This window comes from Oncorhynchus gorbuscha, linkage group LG13 (assembly GCF_021184085.1).
Source record: "Oncorhynchus gorbuscha isolate QuinsamMale2020 ecotype Even-year linkage group LG13, OgorEven_v1.0, whole genome shotgun sequence".
Classification (NCBI taxonomy): Eukaryota; Metazoa; Chordata; class Actinopteri; order Salmoniformes; family Salmonidae; genus Oncorhynchus; species Oncorhynchus gorbuscha.
The window spans coordinates 35742425-35758396 of record NC_060185.1 but is presented as its reverse complement, the minus strand read 5'-3'; the positions used below and the strand labels follow the sequence as shown (position 1 = coordinate 35758396).

Below are 15972 nucleotides of genomic sequence, written 5' to 3'. Positions count from 1 at the left end.
TTAAATAGTGAACAACCCCATGATTAAATAGTGAACAACCCCATGATTAGATAGTGAACAACCCCATGATAAGATAGTGAACAACCCCATGCCATGATTAGATAGTGAACATCCCCATGATTAGATAGTGAACAACCCCATGCCATGATTAAATAGTGAACAACCCCATGCCATGATTAGATAGTGAACAACCCCATGCCATGATTAGATAGTGAACAACCCCATGCCATGATTAGATAGTGAACAACCCCATGCCATGATTAGATAGTGAACAACCCCATGCCATGATTAGATAGTGAACAACCCCATGCCATGATTAGATAGTAAACAACCCCATGCCATGATTAGATAGTGAACAACCCCATGCCATGATTAGATAGTGAACAACCCCATGCCATGATTAGATAGTGAACAACCCCATGCCATGATTAGATAGTGAACAACCCCATGCCATGATTAGATAGTGAACAACCCCATACCATGATTAGATAGTGAACAACCCCATGCCATGATTAAATAGTGAACAACCCCATGCCATGATTAGATAATGAACAACCCCATGCCATGATTAGATAGTGAACAACCCCATGCCATGATTAGATAGTGAACAACCCCATGCCATGATTAGATAGTGAACAACCCCATGCCATGATTAGATAGTGAACAACCCCATGATTAGATAGTGAACAACCCCATGCCATGATTAAATAGTGAACAACCCCATGCCATGATTAGATAGTGAACAACCCCATGATTAGATAGTGAACAACCCATGCCATGATTAAATAGTGAACAACCCCATGCCATGATTAGATAGTGAACAACCCCATGCCATGATTAGATTGTGAACAACCCCATGATTAGATAGTGAACAACCCCATGCCATGATTAGATAGTGAACAACCCCATTCCATGACTAAATAGTGAACAACCCCATTCCATGATTAGATAGGGAACAACCCCATGCCATGATTAGATAGTAAACAACCCCATGCCATGATTAAATAGTGAACAACCCCATACCATGATTAGATAGTGAACAACCCCATGCCATGATTAGATAGTGAACAACCCCATGATTAGATAGTGAACAACCCCATGATTAGATAGTGAACAACCCCATGCCATGATTAGATAGTGAACAACCCCATGATTAGATAGTGAACAACCCCATGCCATGATTAGATAGTGAACAACCCCATGATTAGATAGTGAACAACCCCATGATTAGAACAACCCCATGATTAGAAACAACCCATGCCATGATTAGATAGTGAACAACCCCATGATTAGATAGTGAACAACTCCATACCATGATTAGATAGTGAACAACCCCATGATTAGATAGTGAACAACTCCATGATTAGATAGTGAACAACTCCATACCATGATTAGATAGTGAACAACCCCATGATTAGATAGTGAACAACTCCATACCATGATTAGATAGTGAACAACCCCATGCCATGATTAGATAGTGAACAACCCCATGCCATGATTAGATAGTGAACAACCCCATACCATGATTAGATAGTGAACAACCCCATGCCATGATTAGATAGTGAACATCCCCATGCCATGATTAGACAGTGAAAGAACACACCAATCTCTTTCATAATTTCAATAAAGAATAAAAGCTAATTTACCAACATTTATGAAACTGCATATATAGCGTTTTGGAATGAAACTCTGCACATCTTACATACTATTAAATACATGGCATGCTGCAAGCTGAATAAATTCCTGCAGTGACTACTGTATTTGATATCCTTCTCCCTTTCCTTTCCTTACAGCATAAGCCCCCCATGCAGCATACATACACTGATAAGAAACCATTTCTCATTTCACAAAACACTCTCTCTCTACTGGTTAGATGACATTTCTCTTCCTCATCATGCCTGTTTCAGAGAAACAGTGTGTCCCTCCCTCCCTTATCAGCGCTGAGCCACTGTGTCTCCCTGCCTCCCCAAAATGGACGCAGTTACCTCCCAAAGCACTGCCATGAAAGTCATTTACACAGCAAACCTTGCAATTTTCTCCTTCAGTCTTTCACTGGTTATTTCTCCTCCACTGAGCAGAAAATGGACTAAATGGATCTCTGTACAGTCTCGGCATACATGTAGCATATGTATTGACTGAATAATGAAGATTCTCTGGTTCATTAATACAGTATATACTGTGCTGATTCAAAGGGAGTAAGGCAACCATAGGGCCAAATTCAATATGACTGCATCTCCTACAGGAGGGGGGACAACAATATTCTATACAATGACCATGAATCAAATAATTATTAGGCCATAGCAGGTGGCTATCATAAAGCATTTGTCAGAGAAATGGCATTTATGCCATTTGATCTATGGTTTCCTGAATGTATCCTAAACTGCAACTATGTGGGCTAGAGACCAAAACAGTGAACACAGAAAATGTAACACATATAGTATCAGCTAAACTTGGCTTCGAATCAGAAATGATATGCCCTGTAAACACATTCCCAGATGCGTTGTTCATTGAGTGTTTTGTTGCATGCTGCTTGACTCTGAAGCATTAATTAACTAGAGTCAATCAGGTCATAGAAGTGCCACATTCCCTTCCTTTCTGACATAATTCAGATGACATGTCAGTGGAGAGCAGAGATTAACACTATGCAGCCATCATCACTGTATTATCTCACCAATGCAGCCCGATGCTGCTCTTCTGCTCTTCCTCTGGGCGTTACGGAACCAAACGGCTAACACTATCGGACAGGAACATGGATAAAAGGGATGATGTTGGCGGGCTAGTGCGCCTTTTGGGATGAGTACTGCTCCGGATGATGAGAAATGCCCTTTGCTTTAAGCAGAGACTCTCCGCATAACAACCAAATTGTTCAGACACAAGTCTGCATGTACAGTACATTGAAATGACTCATCATACATGGAGGCTTAGGTTAAAGGCCTTATTACCGTCTAGCTAACCCACAACCACAGGGCATTGGTTTGTGATATAAAATGGAACTAGCGTGTCAAGTACAATATGGATGCATCCCAAGTCTCTAAAGTGGCCTAGAAGGCCCTTATCCTACAGTGTCTACAGAATAGTACCGTAGTATGCCTGGCCTTCGCTCTGTTGTACTGTATATCCGCTACTGATGTGAAAGGTGAATTGATGCAGGCAATACAACAGCCACCAGTCTGTATACTTTGTGAGGCTGGTGCAATTCATTTTAACCTGAGAAGCAGTCTCTTTCAGACCAGGACAAAGCCACTTGATAGAACCAGGATGCACTCAGGTAGTTGACATAAAGATGACCCCGTAAAATGACTTTTACAGCTAACCAATCACCAGTAACCTAGTGTGAATGCAGAAGGAACAGAGAGTGTATGTGCTTTATACAACAACAACAAAAAGCCTATCTGTGTCCCAAGTGACTGTAGCTGTGTTGTTGTGTCATGTAACAATCTAATACAGATCTTTAAATAGGCTCTGACTGTCTCAGTCTCAGTTGGCAGGCACAGAGCACTGACCACCTGTTACCAAAGAGGAAACACGTTCTTCAGGTTGGGGAAAGGATTTAAGAGAAGTCTGATTGACTTTTTTTCATCAACGTGGACAACAGCGGGCATTAGAAAGAACAATCACATTAATCCCTGCCTGTCTGGTTCAAAAAGACTATTTACACACACACTCTCTCTCTCGCTTGCTCCAACCTTCTCTGTCTTTATCCCTCTTTCTAGCTCCTTCTCTCTCTCTCTCTCTCTCTCTCTCTCTCTCTCTCTCTCTCTCTCTCTCTCTCTCTCTCTCTCTCTCTCTCTCTCTCTCTCTGTCTCTCTCTCTCCTCACACACACACACACACACACACACACACACACACACACACACACACACACACACACACACACACACACACACACACACACACACACACACACACACACACACACACACACACACACACACACACACACACACACACACAAGGTTGTGTGCATACCTATGTTCCGGTCTACTAAACCTGTCTGAGCTAGAGGCTGATAGCCTACTCCCCTGTCTTACATATTATCTAATATGCCGAGATTGCCCACACAGAAACATTCAAGTATACATTTCACTAGCCTATATAACCTGTATTTCCACAGGCACAAATATACTACTTCAGCCTAATGTTCCTCTATGTCGCTATCCAATGCACTGGCAGGATACCCTTGAAAAATGAAAACCTGGCACGAGGGCAACTAATATGCTACTACGCGGATGGATGAATAGATGGATGGCTGGCTGCACGTTAAAAATGTAACGTTGTTGCTGTGGACCCGATGCTTCATGCCAGGCATCAGGCATCCGAGCAACAGCAGGTGCGCTGTGGCCAGAACGGTTCAGGTAGCCATGAAGCTACCCTTCAGACCAATTAGTAGCCTACTTACTTTCAGTGATCTTCTGTAACCCAAGTACATCCTCAGGCGATATTACGGGGTTTCTTAGCAACTCGTCTTCCGATGTAACCGGGACCCCAGCATCTGTCGAGTTGCAGCCTTTCTTCACTTTCATGGCCACGAGCGGTTTGGGGCGCGACTGGCGTGAACTAGGGCTTCTGCTGCTGCTGTCGAGATCTCCGCTGCCACGGTTCGTATTATTAGTAGCCTCTTTCTTCGCACTGGCGTTAGGTGCGTCCTGGCTGTTACACACAGCCTCTGTGGTACAAGAATAGCTCATTCTCCGTGCCTCCTCCCCCTCCCGATCTGGGGAAGATACAAATCAGTCTCTCTCCCTCCCTCACCCAAGGCTCAACGGCTCTCTCACTCGGTATGTAATTTAAATCCTTAAGTTCTTTAAACCCGTCTGTCCGTGACTGCTTGTGTGCCGCGGCTGAATAGCCCTTGCTCTTGGAGCGCGCGTGTGGTGGTAGCGGGGGTTTACAGACTTCAGAACGTAGAGAGAGGAAGGAAGGATGTGGTGGGCCGTCTGCGCTCATACGAAAGCATCATAAACCGTTAATGAAAATACATATAAACTCAAATGATAGCAGGATATTCTCACATAAACGGAGTCCTTTCACCCTACATGCATCTCTGCGGTGGCCAACTAGCGCATGGACATGCGCTCCCGCATTGAACAGCCTATGACTCATTCAATTGTTACTGTAACTTCTCTTCAATTTATGACATGATCATTACATGATTCCCAGAAACTGTAAAAATGGCCACTTGGCCAGTGTAGGTCATGTGAAGCAGTTGTCCCTTCAGCTCACATCCATGACTATTCATGTGTACATATGCAATTTACATGTTTGCAGATTATTGCAATTATTGATCATCATCATCATCTACAGAAATCAGCGAATCAGACAGCTTTTTGGACACATTCTTACCAAAATTCTGTGAATAATTTAACATCCTTATATACTGTATCTGGCACAACTGGCGGACGTGGTTGTGTATTCTACATCACTATAAACATTTAAAGATATTTCAGGGCATATTACAATTATATTTCATAGAGTTATGGTCCTGCGAAATTTTCTGATAAGACCACATTGAGTTGTTTGGTAGCCATATTGGAAAAGAGCTTCTGTGGGGCTAGTGAATTATGTGATGGCCCTATAGCTATAAATCTTTTAAACCCTGTTCTATCCTGTGCCGCTATCACCAAAGTTACAATCCAAAAACGGAGCTGCCACATTACATGGAATTATGTGACTAAACGTCCAACATTCTAATGTCAATGGCAAAATATGGGCGATTTTTAAACAATAGTTGCAGCTGATGCTTTCAAAGTTGGTTATATTATACAGTACCAGTCAAAAGTTTGGACACACCTACTCATTCAAGATGTTTTACTATTTTAGCAACCTGTAAGGGTGCGTGCTGGTGGAAGGGAAGTTAGGCGCAGGAGATCGAACTTGGTATAAACGGAGCAGTTTAATAAGTGCTAAAAAACCAAAATATACAGAATAAAACAAGTGGGTACAAGCAAACAATCACCGACAAGGACAATGAGGGGGAACAGAAGGTTAAATACACAACATGTAATGACTGGGATTGAAACCAGGTGTGATACAAGACAAAACCAAAGGAAAAAGAAAAGAGGATCAGCGATGGCTAGAAGGTCGGCAACTTCGACCGCCGAACACCACCCGAACAAGGGTGGAAGTCGTGACACAACCGTTTGCCTTGATGACAGCTTTGCACACTCTTGGCATTCTCTCAACCAGCTTCCTGAGGTTGTCACCTGGAATGCATTTCAATTAACCAGTGTGCCTTGTTAAAAGTTCAATTGTGGAGTTTCTTTCCTTCTTAATGTGTTTGAGCCAATCAGTTGTGTTGTGACAAGGTAGGGGGTAGGGGGTGTATACAGAAGATAGCCCTATTTGGTTAAAAAAAACAAGGCCATATTATGGCAAGAACAGCTCAAATAAGCAAAGAGAAATGATAGTCCATCATTACTTTAAGACATGATGGTCAGTCAATCCGGAAAATTTCAAGAACTTTAAAAGTTTCTGCAAGTACAGTCGCAAAACCATCAAGCGCTATGATGAAACTGGCTCTCATGAGGACCGCCACAGGAAAGGAAGGGCCAGAGTTACCTCTGCTGCCGAAAATAAGTTAGAGTTAACTGCACCTCAAATTGCAGCCCAAATAAATGTTTCACAGAGTTCAAGAAACAGACACATCTCAAAATCAACTGTTCAGAGGAGACTGCGTGAAAGGCCTTCATGGTCTAATTGCTGCAAAGAAACTACTACTAAAGGACACCAATAACAAGAGATGAGCAATGGGCATTAGACCGGTGGAAATCTATCCTTTGGTCTGATGAGTCCAAATTTGAGATTTTTGGTTCCAACTGCCGTGTCTTTGTGAGACGCAGAGTAGGTGAACGGATGATATCTGCATGTGTGGTTCCTACCGTGAAGCATGGAGGAGGAGGTGTGATGGTGTGGGGGTGCTTTGCTGGTGGCACTGTCTGTGATTATTTAGAATTCAAGGAACACTTAACCAGCATGGTTACGACAGCATTCTGTAGCGATATGCAATCAAATCAAATAAAATGTTATTTGTCATATACACATGGTTAGCAGATGTCAATGCGAGTGTAGCGAAATGCTTGTACTTCTAGTTCCGACCATACAGTAATATCTAACAAATAATCTAACCTAACAATTTCACAACAACTACCTTATACACACAAGTGTAAAGGAATTAATAAGAATATGTACTTAAAAATATATGAATGAGCGATGGCCGAACAGCATAGGCAAGATGCAGTAGATGGTATAGAGTACAGTATATACATATGAGATGAGTAATGTAGGGTATGAAAACATATAAAGCAGCATTGTTTAAAGTGGCTGGTGATACATTTATTACATCAATTTTTCATTATTAAAGTGGCTAGAGATGAGTCAGTATGTTGGCAGCAGCCACTCAATGTTAGTGATGGCTGTTTAACAATCCCATCTGGTTTGCGCTTAGTGGGACTATCATTTGTTTTTCAACAGGACAGTGGCCCAAAACACACCTCCAGGCTGTGTAATGGGTATTTGACCAAGGAGAGTGATGGAGCAGTACATCAGATGACCTGGCCTCCACAATCACCTGACCTCAACCCAATTGAGATGGTTTGGGATGAGTTAGACCGCATCGTGAAAGAAAAGCAGCCAACAAGTGCTCAGCATATGTGGGAACTTCTTCAAGACGGTTGGAAAATCATTCCTTATGAAGCTGGATGAGAGAATGCCAAGAGTGTGCAAACCTCAGTGGTGTAAAGTACTTAAGTCACAATACTTTAAAGTACTACTTAAGTCATTTTTTGGGTTATCTGTACTTTACTTTACTATTTATATTTTTGACTACTTTTACTTCTACTTCACTACATTCCTTAAGAAAATATTGTATTTTTTACTCCATACATTTTCCTTGACACCCAAAAGTACTTGATACATTTTGAATGCTTAGCAGGACAGGGGAAATAGTCAAATTCACATCAACAGAACATCCCTGGTCATCCCTACTGCCTCTGATCTGGCGGACTCACTAAACACACATTCTTTGTTTGTAAATGCTGTTGGAGTGTGCCCCTGGCTTTCCGTAAATAAATAAAAAACAAGAAAATGGTGCCATCTGGTCTGATTAATATAAGGAATTTGAAATTATTTATACTTTTAGTTTTGATACTTACATATATTTAAAACCAAATACTTTTAGACTTTTACTCAAGTATAATTTTACTTGGTGACTTTTACTCAAGTATGACAGTTGGATACTGTTTCCACCACTGGCAAAGCTGTCATCAAGGCAAACGGTGGCTACTTTGAAGAATGTAAAATATATAATATATTTGTTTAACACTTTTTGGTTACCACATGATTCCATATGTGTTATTCCATAGTTTTGATGTCTTCACTATTATTCTACAATGTATAAAATAAATAAATAAAAACCACTCTGACATCAGCCCAAGTGAGTCCCCGACAGTCCAAATTTGGGCTATTTGTTGGATTGCATGAACATGACATGGTTACAATTTGTCACTGTTGATGTTGATGCAGGATCGTCTTTGTGGGGATATCTATATTATGTAGAATAATGTTTTGAATGTTCAGCATAACTGATATGAAAATGTGGGACAAACACCACAGATAATCATACAACACACAAGAGAACAAAAAGTCAAACAAGTAACCTGACATGAGCCACTGATTGCATTTCCAGCACTGAGGTTAGGAATCTTCATTCATTTTTTTATTTTATTGGAAAGTTGCTTTCCAGATGCCAGCATCCCTGAGAAAGATATAGTGTATATAACAAGATTCCTCAGCAACCCCATCATTAAGAGGGGGGGGGGGGTCTCCCAAAGGTCAGCATGTCTAGAAAAACACTACCAGGTAGCCTACAGCAGCCTGTCTCCCAATCATGCCCCCTAGCTCACTTCCTCCTTCAGACAGCCTCACTGCCCTAGACTGAGTGTGTCATGGGCATAGCTTCCCTGCCCTAGACTGAGTGTGTCATGGGCATAGCTTCCCTGCCCTAGACTGAGTGGGTCATGGGCATAGCTTCCCTGCCATAGACTGAGTGTGTCATGGGCATAGCTTCCCTGCCCTAGACTGAGTGGGCAATGGGCATAGCTTCCCTGCCATAGACTGAGTGGGTCATGGGCATAGCTTCCCTGCCATAGATTGAGTGGGTCATGGGCATAGCTTTGAAGCCTTGAAGGTAGAATGTCATTGGGGAAATTATGGTTGAGGTGCAATCCCTAAACTAGAAGGTGGCTTTGGGGGAGAGTACATGGGGAAACAGTGCCTCCCGTGGATGATTGAGCTCACTGCAGGGCATGGACAGAGCAAAGAGAGCTGGCAGCTGTCCACCGTAGCTTAGAGACTGGAGTGAGAGCAGTATGTCGTATCTCTAAAATGATTCCCAGATCGCAGGAGGGTAGAGCATTGTAATGAACAGGCTTATTCGGCATCATTAGGTATATAGCTAAGAAACACATAAGCAACTAAGATGTATAAAATAAATTGGGTTTGCAGATATGGAAACAAACTAACTAGTGAACACAAACTAATCAAGTTATATATAACTTGTTAAAATCTTTGTTAACTAATTCCCTTTCTCCAATTAAAATCCCCATCATAAATATCATAAATCTTCTCATGCTATAATTCCATCAGGTCTTGGAACAGAGAGTACAGCTATCACTTTCACCAGTATTATTATATTCAGGCATTGTGGAAGTCAGCTGCAGGTGAACTGCAGTAGCAACCATTGCCCAGTAGGTGGCACTGTCTTCATTCAAGGATTGTGCATCACAGTACACACACCCTGAATGTTACTACTTGTAAAAGTGATTGAGGTGGAGCCAGTGATGTACGCTGTTAGCTTATGTTGGCTGTGTGGAGTTCCAAGATGGAGCTCCAGACCCATGGATGGTTAGCTCCAGGGCAAGCCAGGCCCCTTCCCCTCTGTCCTGCTGGCCCATGACCCGTCGCCTGCCTGGCCCCATCTAGACGGTCCACTCAAAGCAGCCTCTGCGATGTGTCTGCATGTCCCTCACTCTACGGATGGACTGGATCTGGGGATGGTGGGCGCCCCACTCGTTCCAGTGCTTGAAGACACCGCACTCAAACACGTACTGGTAGCCACGGTAACCAGGGTACTGGTAGCCAACCCAACTGTCATCCAGAGAAACAGACGGAGATAATGAGAGAGAGAAATGGAAGTTAACATCTTAAATCAAATGGATGTGTAGATGGATGGATTGATTGATTGATAAGTTAATATGCCAACTCACGTTCCACCAGTGACCTGGATGCTGGCCACACGGTCCTGGAAGCCGTAGGACCACAGACTGGGGATATCCTCATCACACACCTCCATCTTACGGCCCTCAAAGTTATTACACTCAAACAGGCAGATCTTGTGGTCCTGGGTGTCCTGTAGGCAGAGAAGAACAGAGGGAGGGATATCAGCAATAGAGTTTACCACCTATTCACCCACATCCCTCAGACGAGGAGGGGAAGCCACTTAGACTAGAGTATCCATGTAGTGGATGGATGGATGGACAGACTAACCATGCGAACGGGCCTGACGGACATGAAGCGGTCACACCTGTAGCTGTTGCTCCAGGTATCCCAGCGGGGGTACTCTCCCTTCTCCAGCATGAACATTTCTCCACTCAGGTTCTGCTGCTCATAGCCCACCCAGCTGTATGGGGACATTATATAAGTGTTACAGCACAACTATAACACACTTATAATGAATTAACACAACTCTCTTTTCACCATAATCAGAAGCCTTGAGGCTAGGTACAGCTAAGTGATTAGAAGGTTCCTAGGTGACACCATGTTAGATGTCACATGTTCATCGCAAAAGTCATGTATCATTGGAAATTGCATGTTGTAAATGAACTATGTATCTGGTATCTCATTGAACTAAGATAACGTTAGTATTAGTAGGTTTTATTGGTTTCTCTCAGTCATAGACTGAATTGTAAACCAATTTACAATCATAACATCAATCACATAATTATCAAATAGTTTAGGATTGTACTATCAAAACACTTAATATAATAAAATGTAAAAAATATGTAATATATACAAAACAACAATACTATGACAACAAGGTTTGGGGTGGCAGCTTTAGAAAAGGCATCTTCAGAGTTCAGAGGCATTTCTAAGGCCCCTGGGCTATATGGTGTGTGCATTGATCAGTTTAGTGAAGTATGGAATGGGAGAGTTCTGAGCGGCCTGTGTGTGTTATGGGAGTGTTCAGTTTGTGGCTGTTGCGCGTTGCCTGTCCAGTAATCTAAGGTCTGGTAGGCGGGAGCCAGTCTACAAACTGGGAGTTCTGTGGGGATTTAGCAAATGTCAGGCAGATCTGCTCCCGTCTGCTGTCGAAGGACATGATTCCGAGGGTTTTGAGGGCTTCCCAGTAGCTGGTGAACGACCCGCTCAGAATTATTCTGCAAGCATTCTTCTGGACACTCTCCAGCTGACAACTTCATTCTAATGGCTCGAATAATATGAATCCCTATGAATGTTTTTAAAATCTTCTATGTAAACAGATGAAGTTAGATATGACGTACGGTCCACACTCCACCCTGATGGAGCCGATCCTCTCAAAGCCCTTCTCACACAGGTTACGGCACTCAGTGATGCACTCCATCATACGACCCTGGAAGTTCTCAAACTCAAACAGGTACATCTGTAAAGATAGTGAATACCACATTATGGTAATTTACAGTAATAAGCTATAATATAATACTGTTAATGATTTGATATGGAGATCTATGATCAAAATGGCGGTCTTGGGCATTTAAAACAACTGGAAATGCTGTATCTTCGCTAAAGATGATTAGTTATGATAAGTAATTTGTTAAAAAAGTGTGTGTTGACCTACTTTGTGGGCACGCAGGCCCATGGCTGGGTGGCTCCCAATGCTGCCCTGGGCTCCAGAGTGGGACATGGTCGAATCTGTGGCCAAACAGGAAGAGAGTGAGAGGGAGGGAGAGAAATAAAGAGGGAGAGAGGTTAAAGCCTAGCCTCTTGGAAAAACAGCTTCCTTTGACCTTCATATTGTGACACTCATTTTAGTCATTTAGCAGACATTCTTATCCAGGGCAACTAGGGTTAAGTGCTTTGCTCAAGGGAACATCAACAGATTTTTTCACCTCGTTGGCTCAGAGTTTCAAACCAGCGACCTTTTAGTTAATGGCCCAACACCCTTAAACACTAAGCTACCTGCAGCCCATGCCCCAGCTGTGTATCTATTCAACAGGCCCCCCAAGAGTCATATCTGTTCCGCTAAATAGATCAAAGAAATGTTTCCCATCGGTTCCAGATACAGAAGAGAAAAAAAGACCAACAGTAGTTCATGTTCAACTCAATGACTATAAACAGATTTCAATATTCGTCTTTTGGAAAAATTCCATATCAAAACCCACTTATTCACCCAAACTATTAATGAGAACATAATCTACTTGTATCTAGTCACTCAAGGTCTTAATCTAGACTGGTTTTGAGGCTTTTTCCTCTCTCATTAACTCTACCCCAAAACACACCTTTTGATGTTGAAGCTTGTTCTAAGAGACTTGCCTGTGCAATTTACCCCCACTAAATATTCCATAAAGAGCAATTCCTCTGTGAAAAAATAAAATCTCCAAAGATTTTTTTAAACAACATGCTCAAACATATTTTTCTTACAATTACTAAATTTAGTGACACTGAGCACACTTTCATCTGCCAGATGCAGGTAGGCCTGTCATGTAGTATTACTGAGCTGAGAGAAGATCACAGTTAAACATGGGCTCATCTCTCTCACCGCCATTTCCCATTAAATAAACCACGGAACAGACAGAATGTCAAAGTAATGCAAAACATCACTCTCTTGATATAAGACAAAAGAACATCCCAGAGTTAATTGAAGTCAAAAGCTTCAATTTGACAGTTCTTGATTTAGGTTATGGGACGAAGAGACCACACCTTTGCCCCCCATCTCTCTCGCTCACAACCCCCTTCCCTGAGTGTGAATCTCACCAAGCGGCTGGTTGTCAGGTACAAGGGAGGAACGGACGTCCAGAAAGATAAGCCTAAGAGTTGGAATCAAGCCCCCAGAGTAGGGATATATATACATTTACATCCCCATGCCGCCTATTGGGCCGGGATCCCACCTCGTCATTGGATGAGCATGGTTTTCTTTTGGGGGGGTCAGGGGTCATATATGCTGATCTCCACTAAACCATGCTGAGTCGGCTGCTCGCTTTGTTGTCCTGCGCAGTGTGGTGGATCTCTCGCTGTCTCGCTCTCTCTAGCAGAGCAAGCAATGTGCTGACCTATTGTGTGTAGTGCGAATAGGCGCGCCGGTTACTGTTCAGTTGGAACTGGTACACAGGGAGGCAGGGAGGCACACACACAGTTTGGTGTTTGCTAGGTTTTGTTTTGTTGCTATAGCATGGGACACCTCAATGGACAGTAGTGTCTGTCAGACTGCCAACATCTAGTATAGTGAGAGGAACACAGCAAAAGGACTTGGCACCCATGTCATTTTACAATACAAGAATGGTTTACAGTGAAACAGTCAGAACATGACATAGCTAGATATTCTCTGCCTGGCCTAAGTGGAAATCATCAGGTACAGTTGGGTGAAGAAAGCAGGTTTGTAAAGCATGTTGTTTGGTACAGTGTCACATTATATAGTACATCATATCAAATATAAGGGGGGGGGGGGTCTACTAAACTAACATATGGAATGTTTTAAGATGATCAAATCGTGGCTCATTTAGCTATTTGATTTTGAAATGTAGGACACTTAGGTAGAAAAAAAGATTTACTACTATAGCCCATAGAAATGCATTGAATAACACCTTCATAAATGGCAACAAAGACAGTCCAAATAATAACAAGGATTTGAAGTGTCTGTCCTATATCTAGGAGACATAAGAAAGCAGAGGAAAAAAATAAATAATATATATTTAACCATCTCCATAATTTCATTCATTTGTATGGGTTACATTCCGATGATTCCCGTGACACTTATGGAGTCATATTCGTTTGTAGCCTAAACGGTTCAGATGCTACGAACATTTTCGTGAGAAGAGCGATTTTCGGGATGTCACATGGTCTGACAAACACCGATGTAACTCGGCCGCCTTCCACCGCATATGCGGAGGATTGAGATGAAGCCCATGCGGTTCAACTCTACCATTGAACTCGTGATTGTGCCTCTATGTCATCAAAAGGGAGGGGTTCGGTATGAAATACACTCCCTTCCAGATGTGTTGGGTGGTACCACCTCAAGGCTTACTATAAAAGCAGGTGAGATCGTGCCTTATGTGGCAATGGTCTTGGTATGCAACCTGGTCTCAAAGCATTGCGTATGATTTTGTACGTAAATCCGAGACACTCCATTTAGTATGATATGTTAATGTTTCGTATGGTATCTATTCATTTGTGGATGTCCATTACCCATTTCAAATCAAAATCTAATTTTATTGGTCACATACAGTACACATGGTTAGCAGATGTTATTGCAAGAGTAGCGAAATGCTTGTGCTTCTAGTTCCAACAGTGCAGCAATATCTAACAATTCCACAACAAATACCTAATACACACAAATCTAAGTAATTTATGGAACAAAAATATATATATGGATGTCAGAGCGGCATAGGCTAAAATGCAGTAGATAGTATAGAATACAGTATATATACATTATTAAAGCGACTAGTGTTTAATTTACTAAAGTGGCCAATGATTTCAAGTCTGTATGTAGGCAGCAGCCTCTCTGTGCTAGTGATGGCTGTTTAACAGTCTGATGGCCTTGAGATAGAAGCTGTTTTTCAGTCTCTCGGTCCCAGCTTTAATGCACCTGTACTGACCTCGCCTTCTGGATAGTAGTGGGGTGAACAGGCAGTGGCTCGGGTGATTGTTGTCCTTGATGATCTTTTTGGCCTTCCTGTGACATCAGGTGCTGTAGGTGTCCTGGAGGGAAGGTAGTTTGCCCCTGGTGATGCGTTGTGCAGACCGCACCACAAAAATACTACAGTAGTGTCTGCAAGAACACTACAGTAAATACTACAGTCAGCAAAAACACTACAGTACATATTATGGTATACTACAATCCGTAAAAACACTACATTAAGTAGTATATACTACAGTTTTTTTACTACAGTATTTATACTATAGTTAACTGTAAAATACTTGCCTAGTTAAAAGGTTACTTTAAAAAAATACTTCACTATACTACACTATTCACTGTACTGTTTTGTCCACAGAAAAACTACAGTGAATGGAGCCAGCAGCATAACACCCTGCATCCCACTTCTGACTTAAATCTCAAATCTCAGGGTTGGTCCTAGATGGGAGACCAGATGCTGCTGGAAGTGGTGTTTGTAGGGCCAGTAGGAGACATTTTCTTCTGGTCAAAAAATAAATCATTTCCCCAAGGCAGTTATTGGGGACATTGCTCTGTGTAGGGTGCTGTCTTTCAGATGCAACGTGAAATGGGTGTCCTGGCTCTCTGTGGTCACTAAAGATCCCATGGCACTTATTGTATGAGTAGGGGTGTTAACCCTGGTGTCCTGGCTAAATTCCCAATCTGACCATCATGGCCACCTAATCATCCTCAGCTTCTAATTGGCTCATTGATCTCCTCAATTGTCATCTAAGAAACACATTTTTAAATGGTTAGAATTTTGGTACATCCTCTTTCTGACGTGTGTCTCTTTTTCCTCAACAGCATATACATTAACTACTGCAATCGTGTCATGGGTTAGGGGTAGGGCTATGACCGGGACTGGGTGTAGTCTATGCCTGTATAATCACGGAGTCTGGACGCTTGTGTTAATCGGCACTGGGCACGGTGCCCTGCATCCAGACCAGTACACCAGCACACCATGGCAGGCGGGGGAGAGCCTAAAGCCCTGTGGCTCAGTATGGAACAATGGAGGGTCCAGCAATGTGCTGACTCCTACCCCATCCCACAGGCCTGGGCTCCATTTACCAC

At 42.5% G+C, this 15972-nt stretch overlaps 2 protein-coding genes across 3 annotated transcripts in view; both read right to left on the bottom strand.

The window, feature by feature from the left end:
* LOC123992804 (protein unc-119 homolog A-like) overlaps nucleotides 1–5012 on the bottom strand; it is a 50585-nt gene extending 45573 nt beyond the window's left edge. Inside the window, exon 1 of the mRNA XM_046294328.1 lies at nucleotides 4402–5012. Within this exon, the coding sequence (XP_046150284.1) occupies nucleotides 4402–4690 (289 nt within the window). The 5' untranslated portion in view covers nucleotides 4691–5012. The remainder of the gene's footprint in view (nucleotides 1–4401) is intronic.
* Nucleotides 5013–8673: 3661 nt separating this feature from the next.
* LOC123992802 (beta-crystallin B1-like) lies at nucleotides 8674–13119 on the bottom strand. 2 transcript variants are annotated; one of them, XM_046294326.1, is made up of 6 exons: nucleotides 13008–13119; nucleotides 11872–11945; nucleotides 11558–11676; nucleotides 10545–10677; nucleotides 10265–10407; nucleotides 8674–10145 (listed from the first exon to the last, which is right to left on the bottom strand). In XM_046294326.1, exons 1-6 carry the CDS (start codon nucleotides 13102–13104, stop codon nucleotides 9977–9979), a joined length of 735 nt encoding a protein of 244 aa, XP_046150282.1. In that variant the 5' UTR covers nucleotides 13105–13119; the 3' UTR covers nucleotides 8674–9976. The 2 variants fall into 2 exon arrangements, with proteins under 2 accessions (XP_046150282.1, XP_046150283.1); XM_046294327.1 differs by having other exon boundaries at nucleotides 12954–13075.
* Nucleotides 13120–15972: the final 2853 nt, after the last annotated feature.